Source organism: Lates calcarifer, linkage group LG6, assembly GCF_001640805.2.
Source record: "Lates calcarifer isolate ASB-BC8 linkage group LG6, TLL_Latcal_v3, whole genome shotgun sequence".
NCBI classification, from domain to species: domain Eukaryota; kingdom Metazoa; phylum Chordata; class Actinopteri; family Centropomidae; genus Lates; species Lates calcarifer.
Genome location: NC_066838.1, coordinates 19,999,837 through 20,018,258, shown reverse-complemented (window position 1 = coordinate 20,018,258; position 18,422 = coordinate 19,999,837). Strand labels below are relative to the sequence as shown.

The following is an 18,422-nucleotide window of genomic DNA, read 5'->3' as shown; positions in this document are numbered from 1 at the left end:
AAGCTTGAGAACATAAATAGGTGGTAAAAATCCTATTTATTTTTTATGACCTACAATTAGCTCCAGGCAGCTGGTATTTTCCAACTGTTGTCTTGTTCTAGAGAGCTAAACACCTCCAGACTTACTTGAGGATAAGTTGCAATGCTGGAAAAGATAAAAACATTTAACTCAGTTTGCAGCACATAATCAAGAAAATGGTACCTAATTATGTCATCTAATTCTTCATTGTCTTTTCATTGTTATGAAGTCATGCTAATAGCCATAAAATGCATTTTACAGTTTGTTACACTGCTGTTATACTGTAAAGATGGCTAATGTTTAAAAGCATCAACAGAGCAACAGATCTGGGTTCTGTTTAAGATGTGCATATGAATTTATACATCTGCTCATTTTCATAGATATGCAACAGACGTCAGAGGTGCGTGCTGCTGTTCCTGGAAAACAGATCGGCCTGTTGTATAGTGATGGTGAGACTGATATCTGCACACAGACCTGCCTTGTTCATAAACCCCACCAAGCACAAACTGACAGACGCCTCACAGTGTCCAGCCTGTAAATAGTGGAAATAATCAGTATAACAAGCAATGTAGTATATGTTTTTAAGATACGTGACCATAAACACAACTACGTTTTATGTTACCACTCTCTAATGAGACAAGGATGCATAAGTATTAACTTTATTAAAGCTTTATGTATTGTAATACAGGATATAAACCATTATTAACATCAAAGTTTGGGTCACCAGGATGTGAAAAATCCCTTTGGCTGGTGTTTATCTTTTCTGTTTATATAATGCTATCACTGTAATCCTTTATTTAAAATAATGTGTTTTTCAGTTTCTAATAAGACAACAACTCTGCAGTTAAAGGTTATTAATCCACACTGAAACTGTAAATGTTTATAAGTTGTTAATAATTCACTCAATTGTTAGGGATGTTCCTATGAAAAGACAACAATGGGGTTTTTCACAACGTTGTTCAGTTGTTTGTATTAATGGCTCGTAACTAACCTTTACAACATTTGTAAATTATTTACCAATCCTTGAAAAACATTACTTATGAGAGCTATGGGTACCTCAGAAAGTGGTACTAATTTTGAATATAAACACTGATGTTGAACCTGTGTGACCTGATCCACCCAGAGTTATAGTTTGGAATTTAAGTCTTTGTAGGAAGATCTTGACCAGTTTTAGCCGTGCTGGATGGTCAGTTGGTCTGCTCCTTTGAGCCTTTTCATGTAACACCCTCATCAGGTCAATATTTGATTTTGTTCAGTATTTAGATTTATGACCAAATACCTCAGCTGTTATTTGTGTTTGACCTGAGCATGTTAGCATGGTGCTATTAGCATTTAGCTCAAAACACCACTGTATCAGGACAGGTTTACAGAGGAGCTAACATGGCTGCAGACTCATAAATACACGTCGATTTTTCAAAATCCAAACAAATGTAAAAACTTCTCTTATCAGTCCAAGTCTTTACACACATTACATACAGACTACAACTCAAATCTATCTAATGATATTTGTCCTACTCTCCCATAAAAGAAGAAAGAAGTAGCTTTCTGTTCGAGTTAAGCTATAACCTGTATTAACTGTACAGGCAATATCCAAGAGGTAAAGAGTTTATATACGGTCCTATTTACCTGCTGTCATTGCATTGGCTCACCCTTGACAACGTCTCAGTCAGGTGTTCACTGATTGGCCACACACCAACCTGTCCTGAAGCTCATTGGCTCACCTGGCTGCAATTATTTCCCACCTGTTCTTTCAGTGACTTCTCGTCGTGTAGTTTTCCTTCCAAGAACAGAGCAGCTGCCGGAGGTGAGCGAGGTGCACGTCCACCATGGACTGAGATCTGAAAACAACCTCTTTTTTCTTTTCTTTTTCTTTTTTTTAAATCCAAACAGCTGTACCATTTAACCGAGACTCCATTTCTCTAACATCTCCGGTGAGTTATCGGGAAATGATTCTCTTGGAAGTGAGCGCCTGTTTGTTTCAGTTAATCTCATGTATACAGAGGAGTTACAAGTTATGAGGAAGGAGTTTGTTTAGTGACTTAAAACCTACAAATCTGTGCTTTTCTGAAAATGTAATCATGCTTGCTTTGACTTGTGTGTGTGTGTGTGTGTGTGAGAGAGAGAGAGAGAGAGAGAGAGACATTTTGGAATAACAAGCCTTGACCTCCAGTTTCGCGTTTCCAGATTTTTATTTTATCATATTTCCTGTAGTTGATGAAGTTTTACGAGTGTGACTGACCCTATTTACACAGAGTGTCATCCTGTGTCAGTTATCATCAGCCTGGGTCGAGGGAAGTTGAGTAGAAATGAAGGAGACTGGTGAAATACTCAGCAAGTGCTAGTGATATTCCCACCTATGAGCAGCATTAATCACTTTTCATGTTCTATGGATTTCTTTTCAAGTGTTTGATCACTCAATATTTCGTGGTATAGTGAGCAGTCAGGCAAAGGCACAAATATTTGCACATAAATGTCAATAATAGTCACTTTAGTGGGACAAGCTGCCAAGCTAAACATTAATGAAATATTTCTGTTCACTGCAGCAGGTTGAGAGTTGCACAACCCCCGGTGTTCACCATGAACTTTTGTTTACTGTTAATCATTAAACCAGTTCTCTGATTGGCTGCCCTTGAAGGCATACTTCACATTTTTGGACCCCTTTTTACGAACACACTGTAATTTGTCATCACCGGCTGTAAATGATGATTCCTGGGTTTGTAATAACTCTGGCTCACAAACTGCGCAGCTGTTCTCGCTGTAAACACATTAAAGACCTGGAGCTGACCCTCCACTTTATAGTTAAAAAGATTTTTTTTTTTTTTTTTTTTTTTTTTTTTTGTTTAATCTGCTGAGTTGTGATTCAAGTGGAACGCCCAGTCACATCAGGGAAAATTTAAGAGATGTCTTAAAGACATGGAAGCAAGCAAAGTGACATTCCTGTCACTATTAAATCCTGACTCAGCTGTGGGTGTAGTGAGCTCACCCACTGCTGCCCTGCAGGTTTGTTGTCTTGTTCAGGTTTTGAGGTGTTGGCTGCTGAAGTTTTGGACATTTGTTTCTCACTCTTGTTGATCTGAATGGCCTAATGGGAGGTAACACTAATTAGCAGCTATTAAACCTTCCTCTGGGAAGCCCGTGGCTGCTTTTGTCAACCAGCTTTTGTTGCGCGACAACATGTGTGAATGTGGGTGTTGGTGATCAGGTTTTTCTCCAAGTGTCCTTGCTATGTCTTCATGTCAACAGGCCAGAATGACAATGAGATTAACCAACCTATATACCTACACCTGACTGCAAATATCTCCTTCTTACCAAGTTATTTTTGGTTGTAACTTGAGACTAAACTCTATGATCTTAAAAAAAATCTGCCTGTGAAATGAGAGCTATTTCTCTAAATCCTATAATCCTTTGTATTCAGTTTGTTTTAAGTATTTCCAAGATCAGGTTTTATTTTTCTTCATTCTTGAGCAGCACCTTCAACCTGTCATTTTCTTTCTGGTTTTGAAACAAGGGAACTCACTTCTAGGAAATGCACTTCTCACTGAACCTGTTGCTTGTTTTAAGAAAATGCAGATTTTAGGGTTCGACAGCTGTGGACAGAAATTACTTAATAACAGTGATAATCAAAGGGATATAAAGGACAAACACAAACATCTCATGCAATTTTTTCAAATGTATCTTTGTCAAATACTGGATATTTTCACCTCTTTGAGATCTTTCTAATGAGACAATTTCTTACATCCTCCTCATTTTAACGGGGATATAAGCTAAAATGTTGGGGAACCACTGCTCTAGAATAGATCAACAAAGTAAAGGAAACTCAGGCCGCTGCCAGATTTTTAGAAATTCTGAGGATTCAATCCCATCATTTCAGAAAGTTTGGATCAGACATCTAGATTTAAAAGCTCTAAAATCCCTGAATTATTTGAAATTTTTCATACTTTATTCATTCAGTTAACTCATTTCCAAAAGCCTTTTAACCTCAGGAATAAAATTCTGGTGGAGAAAAATACTGAATTAATTATGTATTTATCCACTTTTGGCCTAGAATGAGTCATATTTAGTCTAAAGATACTTGAATCTGCCTCTAAAATGTCCAACATGTTCTATTTCTTAAAAGTTGTGGAGTGTAAATTCCCCCTGGGGCAGTAAAAAAGCCCAGATTCCCAGAAAAAAATATCAAGGATGTAATGTCAGTGTTGCTACAACTCTAGTCAACTCTATAAAAGTCAAGAATGTTTTGTTTAGTCATCTTTATCTTGCATTTTTAAAATTCCACAGATTGACTTCTCACTGTCTTTGAACTGCCGTCTTTAAATGTACATGCAGTCCATTACAAGAAACACGAAAGGCTGCTCCCAATTTTAACAGAAACAGAAATTGTCTAACACAGAGTTTGTTTGTGGGGAATGGAGTGTCTGTGCCTGGGTCGTCCTCAGAGGAACCTCATGCCGCAGTAATTATTACAATAACTTGCAGCTTTCATGCAGTATCAGGCTTAGAAACCTCATTTTGGTGGCTAAGTTGCAAACAAACATTGGCACTGACACATAAAGGGGAAACTTTAAATTCTGTTGCTTTTATATGTTTAATCAAATGTTCTGTGAGATAAGAGAACAATAAAGTTAGCTTTGTTCTGCTTCCACGAACACACCTGAACTTGATTGTGCAGCTGCGACTATGTGATGAATAAGTCGCATAACAGGCTGTAAAGCTTTTGTCTCAGAATACTGTATATTACATTTGTGTGACCTAGTTAACCAAAATCCAATAAAGAGTTTGAAGCTGAGTTGATCAAATATTATTTTCTCAATCCTCAACCATTATTTGTTGGTGGTATTTGCCTCTGGCACTGTGAGTACTGAAAAGAGAAAGTAGGGAGGTATAAACTTTGCTTTAAGTGGCCTTTTATACAAGGCCTTTTGAATTCATTTCCCACCCTATTTGTTTCTAAAGCATCTGTCTTTTAGTGAGGATTTTGAAAATCCCCATCTTTGTATCCCTTTAGCAGATGAGGAGCCAGTAATAATCCCTTGAGTTTTTCAGCTGGCATGCTTTCCTGCATGCCTGACACAGGATAATAGGCAAGAAACACAAGTAAGCAGTGTGGTGCTGCAACATAACCCGGCATATCAACTGTCTTTACACAGATTGTACATGACAGAAAGTATGTCATGCACACTCACAAACAAAGATGAACATTTTTCTCTCACTTACTGAATCATCATAATCATCTAATAAACAATGCTTTGAATACAGCATTACCTCATAATGAAAAATATTCTCCTCCTGTGTAATAATTCAGAAAGCAGATCTTACTACAGCTGTTATAATAAGCCATTAACCTAATATAAATAATAATGTTGTTTAGTTGATCCTCTGGTAGCACAATAGGCAATATTAAGGCTGCAACTAATGAGTATTTTTATCGCCCATTACTCTGCCGATTACCCTCTTGATTAATCACTTTGTCTGTAAGATGTAAAAAGCACAATCTTCCCCACAGGTGACATATTGAAATGTTGTTTGGAGTCGGTTTTTAAGCAGTAAAGCCAAATGATTAATCAATTATTGTCATTTCAGCTCTTTAACATTACATATTATATTAGTTTTCTAGAAACAGATGAATATTCAACTCAGAATAATCCATTCTGGTTATAAACTGATGTGTCAAACCTGAGAAAAGATCAATATGCATGACAGAGGTCTATCATTGTAAATATTTAGCATTTAACAAATATCCATCTTCATGTTCATTTATTAATTTTAATACAGGCCGTGTCTTATGTGTAGATAAAATGTTTACTAATTCAGCCATTAATTTATTTAATGACTCAATTAGCATAACTGGTTATATTTAATGCATCACGGTGACTGGCATTTGGCATCTCAAATGCCTCTTGTAACATTAATAGAGGAGAGTTATTACATTATGAGGATCATTTGACTATGAGCTTTAATTTATGGCGTTCATTTATCACACTAATGGAAAGATATGGCATTAATAGTTGTTGCATGGTTTGTTTACCAGCTAATTTTGTGACCTATTTTAGCCTCAAACTATGGCTTCATCTGTTTCCAGTTTCAACTTTGTTCATACATTTTCTCCTTGACCTTTCAGAGTCTCCCTCAAAGTGACTCTTGGTGAAATTTACGCAATTAAAACAGGGACGGTGAAGCCCAGGTCCTGCCCTCATCCTCTTCCTTGTGCAATGCCGAAGAGTGACACGTGGCCAGGCGGCGTTGCCATGGAATCCTTGAGCAATATGGACAGTGCTGGGAGCTGTGACAGTGTAATCAGCATGAACTCTGGCTATGTGAGTGCTGCTGCAGATCTCCTCATCTCAGTCGTCTGTCCCACTCACTCTGTTGCTTATCTGTTAATTGTACAATACGCTTTACCGTTAAACTGGTGTCCTCTGGCCTGTCTGAGTAAACATTAATGTCTACAGTGCTTCTGTCTTTGGTTGGAATGAGGAAGCAAAGAACTGAGATTTGTGCATCAGGTTGCAGTGACGCCTGCATGGACATTTACAGTCAATACGAGACGGTTAAATGAGTGATGATTAGAGGAAGTGAATCTGCTTGAGGTGAAATACTCTCATGTTTGTTCAGGGGGAGGCCTTCAGGTTGTTCCACTGAGAGTTGAGCTTTTTTTTAGAAGTTGACCAGAGGGGAAGAAGATCTCAAACTGTTCACAGGTAGCTTTAGTCACCTGAGATAAATTCTTGTGACAGGTCAGTATAATATGACAGATAGTCAGGACCAGGACAGGAGTGGTATAATTAAGTCATTCCTACACAGCTGTTTAAACAGTAAACATCTTTGACCTTTTGTTCCTGTCCTGTCTCTCATGGCTGTGTTTAGGGTTAAATGGATGACAGGTTCTGAGGAGTTGAGAGTGCAGTTGTTTTTTTATATCTGTAATATATTTCAGAGTCTCTTATTTTGTGTGCAGAGTGAAGACAGTATGGAGCACTTATCTGCAGAAGAGAGGGCCTGCCTCATGTATCTGGAAGAAACCATTGAGGCGCTGGAGGTGCAGGAGGACAGCGGTTTATCCAACGATGAACCAGATCCTGGGTTACAGGCAGAAGAAATGGGTCGGGCGAAAGTAAATGGTACGTTCATTTGATATTCTGTATGCTCTTGTAGTTGGTTATGTGTCTCATACCTGCGTACTGACTGCAGTAATTGTGCTTTCCTTTCTCAGACATTTCCAGTTTCAAGCCTGATGAGTTTGGAAGAACTGAACCATGGTCCTCTCCTGTTTCAGCGGCCAACACATCTTCACTAAACCTCATTCAACCCACACCTCCAGTCACTGAATCAGTCGGTGGTTCTAATAACCCTCCATCAGCTACTAAGACTGACGAGCTGTGTATATCCATGGATGAAGATGGCAATCCTAAGATTGTTAGAAGCTCTGAGCTGTGCCCAGTTCAGTCCACTGGGGCCTCTGAAGTAGATCTGGGTCTGATCCCTCCACCCTCAGACTTCATGGATGAACCACACCCTCCTGCACACTCAGACAAAGTCAAAGACCTTCTTTCATCTGCTCGGGTATCCATTAACAAGCCAGGAGCACCTATTGACTTGGAGCAGGTACGTAAGAGAGCCTCTGCGAAGAGAACCTCTATGATCCAGGAAGCTCCAAACATGCCCCCACCTGAAGTGTCTCCCAGTCTGAGTCCACCTCCAGTCACCTCTGGCCACCAGATGAGTCTTCCTCCTGAGGCTGCTGAGCCCAAAAGTCCACCTGCTGTGGCCCCTAAGCCCAAGAAGCTTCCTGCCAACATTATTCTGAAGTCACACAGGGCCTTCGGTGGCCGGCTCTGACAACCACTCGGGACATTCAGTCCCCGCTGGCAGTGATCGGGTGTTGTTGGACCCTCAGAGGGTCCGCATGGAGGCTCTCCGGAAGCTTGGCCTGCTAAAAAGCGATGATGGAGATTCAGGTCCCGCCCTGAGCCCCAAACATTCTCCCCAAACGAGAAGATCATGGGGAGCAGCTCCTTCTTCTCCAGTAAGCCCGACAGCTCCACATCCAGTTCCCTTGACACCATCTAACACCCAGGTCACAAGCCCACCCCCTGCCTCTGTCCCTTCACAGTCTCCTGCTGCTGCGCCACCATCAGCTAACGCTATAGCTCCTGATATTCTCCCAGCACCTGCTGCGTTCAGTGACCCTGTTGGACCTCTGCTGTCAGATAATGAACTATCTGCTGTCAGAGATGTCTCAGACACCACAGTTAGTGCCCAGGTGAATACGCCTCCTTCTACCTCTCCCACCCTGACCAAGAAGTTAACCCCACCCAGGATCACAGGTGTCAAATCAGCCACCCTGGAGCGCTCTGGCTTGGGTTTGAGCAGCTATATGGCGAGTCAAGACTCCAATGAGGCCGGTCAGGGTGTCAGTGGTGAGCAAAACCCCAGCCAGCTGCGTAACAGTCGGCCACGCCCGGCCTCTCTGGGAAGCAGGAAGGAGTTTTCAAGTGCTCAGGGAGAGGATTTGCAGGCAGGCCACAGCAGCAGTCGAGGCCTGCCAGACTCACGGAGGTCCCTGAACGTCCACACTGCCTTCCAGTACTCGGGAGACTCTCAGAAGCTGCCCCGCTCGCAAGGCATCAGTGTGCTGATCTGCCCTCGTGCAGAAAACGGGGAGGACCGCCGCGAGGCCCTGAAGAAGCTGGGGCTGCTCAGGGACTAATGCACTGCCACCACATCTTAAACCTCACCTAACTGCCACAGACTCCCCTCAGACACTATATTTCATGCACAGTTGATGATGGCATCACAGAGGTTTCGGGAAGCAGCTTAACCAGATATTTATGCATTTTCCATTTTACTGCATTAAGCTACTATAACAAGAGACTGCCTCATGTGGCTTGAATACTTTCATGCCCACACTTGCATCTACTTGTTACTGATATTGTGCAGCAATATGTACAGTGTTTTATTCCTCATTCAACTGGCAATCAAGAAGGTTTTGGATATTCCTGACTCTCTCACTGTTGCTGTGGTTTTTGTAAATTAAATACTGTTACTTGTAAGAGGCAACAATGGGTTATTTTGTCACTTTAATGTGTCTTGTGATCCACAGGTATGAACCTTCTGCATCACTGCTTTCACTGTAAGGCTGGTTCCACTCTTACTTCTCCTTTTTATACACTTTGAAAGGTCACTGTTGTTAATACTCTCACTTCCCAAAATTCACTGGAATTTGTAGTCTGGCTTTGTTGACCACAAGAAGTTTTTTTTTTTTTTGGTTTGTTTTTTTTAGCACTGGCTAATATTCAAATTTGATAAGAACTACATTGAACCTGTTTGTTCAGTGCAGTTTGGTTCATAATTGAAGGTCGTTGATTGAATGAATACAAATGTAGAAAGTATGTTGTTCCTTGCTAGGACATACCTTACTGAAACTCATAGCAAGTAGTAAAGTGGCCACTGGGCGATAAGAATCTGAAACACGTGGATTGGATGGCTGCGTAGTGACGCATATGTCAAACCACACAAGTTTGTTACATAGCAGCAATGTGTAGTGTCACTGTGGGTCTGTCAGTTTTGCGTGAGCTGATCAAACAAGTTTTATTACAAGAATTGTTTTCATTTTTGTTGCCCATGAGTCACAAATGTCTTTTACGTGCATTTGGAATATGTTATTTGTTTTCCTTTGGCAGCATGCGACATGTAGACCCTCATGTCTCACGTCAATTCGCATATTGAGGCACAGGTTTTCTGGCTCAGCTGCAGTACCCTTTATCTGATGCGATGTTAAGAAAACTGGTGCAACCTGTTTTCTCACCTCCTGGTTTAGGCCTTTATGCAACACCTTTCGCTGCTTCTGATGGCACATTTATGAGCTGATGGGGTGTCTGAAAAAAGACATTTTTTCACTGCTGCAGGCTTTCAGAGACAAATAGATATGCTCTTTCCTGTAATTTGATGTTAAGGTCACCTACTGCTGTGAAAATTAAGCTCAATTTGAGAGACATTTCTCAGGCGTTTAGACCGGGTTGCTGAACTCTGCAACAACTTGTAGAGAACACAGAAGTTTTTGAATTAACAAATTTGTTCCATTTTTGGACTCGAGCACTGTTTTCTAGACACCGTTGGTAGACTGCCACATCCAAAAGTAAAAAGCATTTTGCTGATGGTGTAATGTAGTAACCATTACTCTTATCATTTATTGTGCAATTAGACCTACACATTCAGTGGGTGTGCCATCTTGACACAACTGCCAAGTGCCATGACGTGTCACTGTTGTGATTCTTTGAGCCCTGCCCTGCACACCTTTGTTTTTTTTAATTTAGCTATTTCGTTGTTGATTTCTTCTCAGCATGCATTTTCATCCATTATCTAATTTGCACATATGTTATCTATAAAGAGAATATTTTCATATGCTTTTGTGAATATATTTACACATTTTTTCCGATGGAAGAAAAACTCCTGATTGTTATCTTTCAGAGGAAAATTGGAACCAGAGCCAAATGGAAAAAGAATTTGAATATTGTTTTGAATATTTTAGTTAAAAGATAAAGCATATGTGTGTAAGCTGCTGTAAAGAACAATTAGAGGTCATTCACTACGCTCTCAAGACACCAAAAGCAATGATTAGAATAAGAATCATTGGTCTGTTGCATTATTGTTAGCAAATCTGATAGCGAATACTCTCTTTTACAGTAAAACCGGGAGAAGAGGAGGCTGCTTTGTGCTGTCAAACCAACACAGGCTGCTTTGTGCTGCTCTGTGGCATGTTGGTATGTGAGCTATCTTTCCTCTCCACCTGCTCTGTCTGTAGCGCCGCTGCCAGCAGACCTGACTGACAAGGACCCAGTGACAGCACACCTGTCACTTTCACTGTTACACTGGTAGGCATCATAGATCAGCTGCCACAAATAACATACCAGATCAATCTGCATACCTTCCACAGTTTCCTGCATTGTCAGTATGAAGAAGTTACAAAGGCATCAGATGGAATCTGAGATGAGGAAAGACTCAAAATAATCATTATGCAACAGGGCTACAACTTTATGACAAATGAGGTATATTAAGTAGAGTGGAACTGTGCTTGTTCATGGTTTTCAAAAAATTATAGATGGTTATGCATCGTGTGTTTGTGTTTTCAAATACACAGTGTGAATCTGTTTATCACTCTGCAGCAGAAAATTTCAAACTGTGAGGTGTGTCTCCCCAGGGGGCGCAGGAGAGTTGACGGGGTAGGTGGTGAGAGAGATTAAGGTGAGAGGGACAGCACAAGGGGAAGTTAGTTATTGTAATATGGCCGGCTTACCAACAACACGGCCGGCAGCTGGAGCAGCAGCAGTGGCTGTGACACCCGACTCATGGAGCCAATGAAGGTACTTTAAAACCCGCCTGCCTCAGTTTGCAGCTAAATTCGCACTCCTCCCTTTCGAAGTCACTACTCAGTCAATTCCTAACACACAATACATATGTTTTTAGATTCGGTGGGATTTACACTCTAAATTATGCAAAATGTCCAATAAACGTTCATAAATCTGCTTAGAAATCACAGAAAAACAAACGAACTCCCGGACTTGCCTGAGAACCATCACGTTTTTAAGTTTTCTTCAGTATCAAATTAACCCAGTCATGATTTTCTGTACATCCGTTGGGTAAATTACAAACATGTTTTGCTAATAGCTAAATCGGCATGCTTTTAATGTGTCAATTATCCGGAATTTAAACAAACATGGGCTAAAAAAACAACAAACAAAAACATGGCTCAACCTCTAGTAGAGACCAAACTAGCTAACTTCCTGTTTACAGCCCTAAATTATGGGACCTGTAGTTCCAAATGAAAGTAAAACAGCGTTAGTGTTACAAAATTCATTCATATTAACGTAAACTTTAAATGTTTGCACTATCAATACTTTTGACATGACAAAGGCTTGTGCTGATTTATTTGTGTCATTCTTGTGTTGGAGCTGGGGGGTGGCGTGGGTGGTCTTAGGGGGGCAACAATGTCAGACTTTGAAAACCTGTGCGCCACAGAAACAGCTCTGCCACTAGAGGGCAGTCCAGATTGATGTTTGTGGAGCCGTTCAGCCACTAAAGCTGTAACCAAACTTTCCCCCCCACTGTGGCCGGGGGGCTCATATGATGGGCAGGATTTAATATTGTGCACAGAGACGCAGATGTTTCACATCACATGCTGATAAATACTGCAAACAGACTCTACTCTTTACACAGTGATAAGTGATGGATTTAAACATTTCTACCTCTACTGCATATTGCAACTCACATGAAAAAACAGTGGAAAATGGTACATGATGCATTTTACTGCACGCCAAAGAGTCAGTGTTGTAAGCAACAGATGTCTTTTGTTTGCAAACTCTTTATATTTTCTTGATGAGTTCTAATCTTTTAAACACGATTCAATATGAAACTCTTTATTTCTGAATCATGTGAGGTCATAACAGCAGATAATTTGTTTTTAAAGGGTATAATTGAGGATCAGACTGCACTGGCTGTAGGTTCAGTGAGGTTTTACTTCCACTAATTCACAACAAACAGCAATATAATAATTTTATTATCATCCACACAAAAACTGGGAAAGAGTAACAAGTCAGTTTCCTTTGAATTCAGCCAAAGGGAAATAACATTGCATCAGTGAGTACTTTACTGCCAAAAATGCTGAAAAAAAGAACCCAAATCAATGACTTTAACTCAGTTTCCATTTTATTTGCCTGACATTTAAGTCTTTATGAAGCTCGGTCATTCAAAATGTGGAAAGATTTTGGGATTTTGCCTCTGCAATAATGAAATTTGGTTCTCTAATTAAAAAGAATTTGGTTCAGCTGTTGATCCATGAAATGTCTCATAAAACTGGCTTTGTATGGGAAATAGGACCAGTTTCTTTCAGATTTCTTAATTTTCTTTACAGACCTTTATTTGTTGCGTCTGAGGAAAGAATAAGTCATTATTTACTGGTTTTTTTTTTTGTGTGTGTGTGTGTGCTCTTATGAGCTCAGACTAGGCCTGAACCAGCGTGACTCTTGAGTGCTCGGCTCGGTCCTGAGCTGCATTTTTTTTTTTAATCTTTCCAAACAAAATCGCTTTGTCTTGTTCCTTCCAGAGGAAATGATTCAGGTCAGAGTATTAGCAAAGAATGTAAGGATTGAATGTGGGCGATTTGCTGGAAGGTTTTACTCATCAAAGTGTCACAGCGACCCTTAAACATAATCATCACTTGTGCTGAGAGAGCCTGACATGGTTTGACTGGGATCTGAAGTTTGGTGTTTCACTCCTTAAATATTTTAGGTTTTGTGATATTCTGTGTTTTATGACACACATATGAGCTGAACCTCCACAAATTTCCTTGGAGACACTCCCTGGTGTGGGTAGTTGGAGCAGGTAGGCGTAGCTGCTGCTGCTATCAGGCTAGACAGTGAGCTCATGGGACTTCCCCACCGTCCTGGTCCTGTTCTGTACTTACCTACTTACATACTGTCTGCCTGAAAGAGGCCGCCGAAAGCCTTGTCCCTTTCTCCAGATATGAGTTGATCATGGAGGATTAGTGGAGACAAAGTGGCACAGAGCCACTGCTGAGTGTGCTTGGGTTTAAGCATGCCCGGCCCAGTTCTGTGTTATCAAAAGAGTTTACTTAAAATATACGGGTATTATCTCCTTCCTCTGTGTGTGTGTGTGTGTGTGTGTGTGTGTGTGTGTGCAAGTGCTGTTATACAATTTTGTTCTATGATGATGATTGATACTTTGAATGATACAGGCTCATCAGTAAGGATTAAACTTAGGATCTTAACAGGACAATGTCTCCCTCTCTGTCTCATTTGATCCCGATGGGTCCACTTGATTACAGGTGTACGCACACACACACACACTCACACGCAGCAGATACGGTACGCGCACAGGCCTGTATCCCCTCCAGCACCCGCACGCTCACTCACGCAGCTGACAAGCCTGTCCGTATCTCGTCTACCTCCCTGCAGCATAAAGACTCAGGTGATGTGATTGCAAGGAAAACAATCCCTCATAACCCAGAGGGTGCTGTGGTCATAACACTCATTAGAAGGTTTCAGCTCATGTGACATTTCCAGTGGTGTTATGTTGCAAACTTCAACTTAAATGTGCAAAAATAAGTCAAGAATAAGTCTTCAAGTTAGTTAGAATGACTGTGTGTATGTGACACCTCTGTTTCTTGATAACTGTATTTCCTTTTTCCCCCTTCTCTCTCTCCCTCTCTTGCTTCCTGCTAGTGCCAGTGACTGAGGCTGTGGTCAGGAGGCATTCCTGGGGCAAGCCCGCAGTGTTCGCTGGGATGCCTGTACTAAAGTGTGGAACTCAGCAAGCCGCCGCGCTCCCCTGTGGTGCTGGCATGGTGAGTACCAAGAGATCCTGCTGGGCCTGCGGTGGTGTTGGTAACCTCGCATATGAGGCCCCTGCAGAGAGGAGAAAGAAGGGAGGATAGAGGGGGAAAAGGTTCAGGAGCGTGCGAGTACTTGGCATTTTCACACATAAATCTTTCAGACAATTGGGGAGCATAAATGTCGAACTGGAAGAAAGTAAATGAGGAGCTGAGGTGATGTGTCCCTGTGTATGACCATCTGGAAGAGAACATTAGGCTCTCTGCAGGGCTCCTACTTCCTCAGTTCATTAGCATGCAGTATAGTACAGTGGTGGCTCTCACAGATGCCTCCCAACATGCATCCATCTTGCATTTATCTTACAGCAACAGCTGTTGGGGCATTGTCTGACTTCGACTTTTTCGGAGTCAAAATTAAAAGTAGGTTGTGACAACACTGTCTAAAACAAGTGTCTAGGAATATTTCTTTTTCCTTCTGACTTCTGAAAAGTGGAAAATTTGGGAGTTTCCAAACAACCGTTGGTGGAGATAGAACAGTTGTGGCAATTGTTAAATGTGGTGTATCTCTAACAGTCATAAATTTTTCATAAAGATTCTGACAGTAGCATGCTTCAACTCTTTTAAAAAGAAAAAGTTACAAACTGACATTGCCTTCAAATTCCAAGATCCCAAAATAAACTATGCAAAACAAGTCGCGGCAGGTTGTGGTCAGTCACTCTGCAGCAGATCTTGTGGACGTGTTGCATCCACCCTCTGTGAAAAGGAGGTATGACACAGTTTGACTCGTCATCTATGAAAGATACTCTCTGCTCCTCTCCACACCGTCCACCCTCTTCCCACTCCTCTTTACCCAGCGTGCAGCCCAAGTCCTTTTCGTGACGAGAGCATCATAAATTAAACATAGCCCGGGCTTCCCTTGTGTGTCTGCTGGTGAAAAAATAGCTCAGTGTGGTGCACAGTGCGATGCCCGTGCACAGCCCTTTGTCTTTAATGAAGTGTTGCCATGAAAACTGTACTGATCCTCCAATGTGACTCGTACTCCGGGCTCTGTGGCAACCGTGTTCTGACTTTTTCAAACTCCCCGAGTGACTCTGAGCTCATTTGGTTATACAAGTGCTCACAATTACCCAGAGATTTGGACACAGGGACATGGGATATTTCCATATCCCTGACGGATGTTGTTTTAATTACACTGAACTGCTTGGCTTTGTGCTGCAGATTTACATGCTTTTTCTTCTGTGGATGCAAAGGGGGGATTCTCGGAAGGTTATTCTGTTATACTGAATCTCTTATTTATTGAGTCCCCCAGTCTCTGGCAAAACATGGGGTAGCATGGGAAGCTATATTAAATTACACTGTTTATGAAATATCTGTCTACGGATCTAAGTCACAATTTGACACGTAATCTTTAAAGGACAGGTAATGACAAAATTCTGATAAGATGCAAGATAATGGAAAATAATCCTCTTCCCGTCTCTGGCATCAGCTAATTCAGATCGTGTGTGTGTGTGGTTCAGATTCTCCGCGTCATCTGAAGACAGTAGAGTTGTTATCTCCAATCAGCCTCATTGTGAAGCCCTAATTATATTTGATTGAGAAAAAAATTACACATGGGAGCCGGCGTGATAATTATAGTGTGGAATCTGCCTGTATGTTGAAATGGAAACATAAATGCATCAACACAGCTGATTAATTTAGGTGATAATGTGGGGGGAGGCAGCAGGTGTGAGAATACAGATGCGATTCCTCTGCAGGACGCTTCCTGAAAACAAATGCCATTGATGGTGAAATGTGGCACAGTAGCTCAGTGGGCTGTTGCTCCTGGTAATGTGAGAGAGAGGTCTGGTTTTGATTCATGTAACTCCTCAAGCCTCATTCCTCTTTGGGGGGTGTGAGGGTAATGGTGCACATACAGTGCCTCATGATCAGTGATCTGCAGGACTGGCTGATGGTGGGGGAGTGAAAAGCATCTTTATCCCTGTTCAGCTTCAACTCTTCTAACCATTTCATCTCTTATTTGGTTTAAGGAAATGTTGGCATGAAAGTTTTTTTCTTTACAGCATGCTTCAAAAATACCTGAGTGAATGTCATTATGACCGATTTCTGACACCAGACAGGGCTTTAGTTATTCAAAGCCAGGAGCAAAAATCAATGAGGGAAATGTGGCAGTTGAGCTGAAGCTGCTCCTGCAGGGGAATAACTCAATACTCAATACTGATGGGCGGGTAATGTGGTGTTGGTCATGGTTTTGGAACCAGATGACACAAAATATAATTTCCATCCATGTTTTTGTTTTTGGTTCCTATACCAGATGATTATTATATAAAGCTTTCATCAGTGTTCCCGTAAACAATTACTGATTGTTAGTTATCATACCTGAGGAACTGTTTCATCTTGAACTGTATTTTAAACAGCTGGTGTAGTTTATTCACTCAACATTCAACATAATAACTTAATATCATCAGGGCTTTTTATTTAAGGAAAAAAATAGCTGCCTTCATATGCATATTTTTATACAAGTTGCAGGTTCACTTGGGTTTCAGTTCTTCATGCGCAGCCAGATCCAGTCATAACAGAAATATGAAATTGCTTAGGGCCCTCAATTGACCTTGGAATAAGGATGATATGCAGGGAAATCAGCTGAGGTATAAAATAAAAACTGTAGGTTTTCATTTTCCATTTTTCAAATAGGTTTTGCAATTTAGTGTTTAACTCTGTCAGTTGAACTTTTAACTTCACACAGTGAGCTGCTGTTGGGCGAATAGGATGAGGGGTATTTAATCTCATTTTCCCCCCAATTAAATAATTTAGTGAAAAAAAATTTCGGGCAGAATTTATGTAATGTTTACGTTTTGGCCAGTAAAGCTGCTTTATTGACAACATTAATCCTCCATCCATGAGATAGCATGTGGTAGACATCATCACATCAATGCTGCACCCGTGACCTCCATGAAAATAGGCGTTTATTGGTTTGTTAGTGGGACTGGATGAGTTCTTACACAGTCTGCTCAGCTGGAGTAAGAACAAAATGCAATCTCGAGGCTATTACTTTTTCCATCTGAGTCATTTATAAAGCCGTCCGCCCTCTTGTCCCCCTCCCCTCTTTCAGCCATTGCTTTTTCACCACGCCACTTTTTTTTTTCTTTTGGCGCAGGTGGCACCGGCCAGGTGACCGCACGAGCCGGACCCACTGTGCGTGCACGTGGTATTACACGGTCCAGATTTTTTAGTCCAACCAGCACCTGTGTGTAAATTCCTGCAGAACCAAAAAAAAAGGGAAAAAAAAAGAAAGAAAGAAAGGAAGCCACGAGAGCCAGTCAGAGAAGAGAAGGAGCAGCAGAGGAGTCCGGAGCGCAGCGCGGACGCTTCTTCTTCTCTCCTCCCCCTTCAGACCCCGCCGCTCCACTCCATCTCTCTCTCTCTCTCTCTCTTTTCCTCTCTCTCTCCCTCTCCCTCTCCCCCTTTCTTAAATTGACATTGGTCTGGCTCGAAACATGATAACAAAAAAGCCTTCCTCTGCTCCGCGCTGTCGGGCTATCCTCAACCCCGATCACTTGAAACTCAAATAAGGCAGGCGTAAAGAGGAGAAAAGGGGGATCGCACAGTATCCTGTCAGCGGGTGCTCAGAGGGAATAACAAGAGACCTTTATACCACGCGCACACCCTTGTAGCCTATGTGCTCTTGCGCATCGTAGATCTTAGAAAAGTGCTCGTGTTCAACTACAGTGAAAGTTAACATGTATATGCACGCTTTGATACGCGCGAGCCTGGGATTTGTAGGTTTCTGCCTGGTCGTCTTTGTCCAACAGTCAGCTTCAGGAAGTAAAACCACTCAAGGTAAGTTTTCACCTCAAAATAGCTTTTATTTTACTCACCGTGGCTGGGAGTGTACTGGGTTTTGCTTGACTGCTGGGACTGCTGGGTGCCTCATTAACAGATTTATTGGACGCGTTTGGAAAGATGACACTTCTAAACACTGCGATCAATTGCCTTAAATAAACGGAACTTGTATTTATGTGCATTATAGGAAGTTATAAACAGTATTCTGAAATGCAGAGGA

At 41.4% G+C, this 18,422-nt stretch overlaps 2 protein-coding genes across 3 annotated transcripts in view; both read left to right on the top strand.

The window, feature by feature from the left end:
• Positions 1-1,764: 1,764 nt before the first annotated feature.
• Positions 1,765-9,068, top strand: LOC108882097 (specifically androgen-regulated gene protein-like). The gene is given in 5 exon segments (XM_051071327.1): positions 1,765-1,949; positions 6,137-6,332; positions 6,974-7,136; positions 7,229-7,842; positions 7,844-9,068. Coding segments are annotated over 4 exon segments (1,764 nt in total). The 5' UTR covers positions 1,765-1,949; positions 6,137-6,227; the 3' UTR covers positions 8,726-9,068.
• Positions 9,069-17,719: 8,651 nt separating this feature from the next.
• Positions 17,720-18,422, top strand: part of scube3 (signal peptide, CUB domain, EGF-like 3) — a 70,639-nt gene continuing 69,936 nt past the window's right edge. The window contains exon 1 of one of the 2 annotated variants that reach the window (XM_018674379.2): positions 17,720-18,199. In XM_018674379.2, the coding sequence (XP_018529895.1) occupies positions 18,100-18,199 (100 nt within the window). In that variant the 5' untranslated portion in view covers positions 17,720-18,099. The remainder of the gene's footprint in view (positions 18,200-18,422) is intronic. The other variant, XM_018674378.2, reaches the window with a different exon arrangement.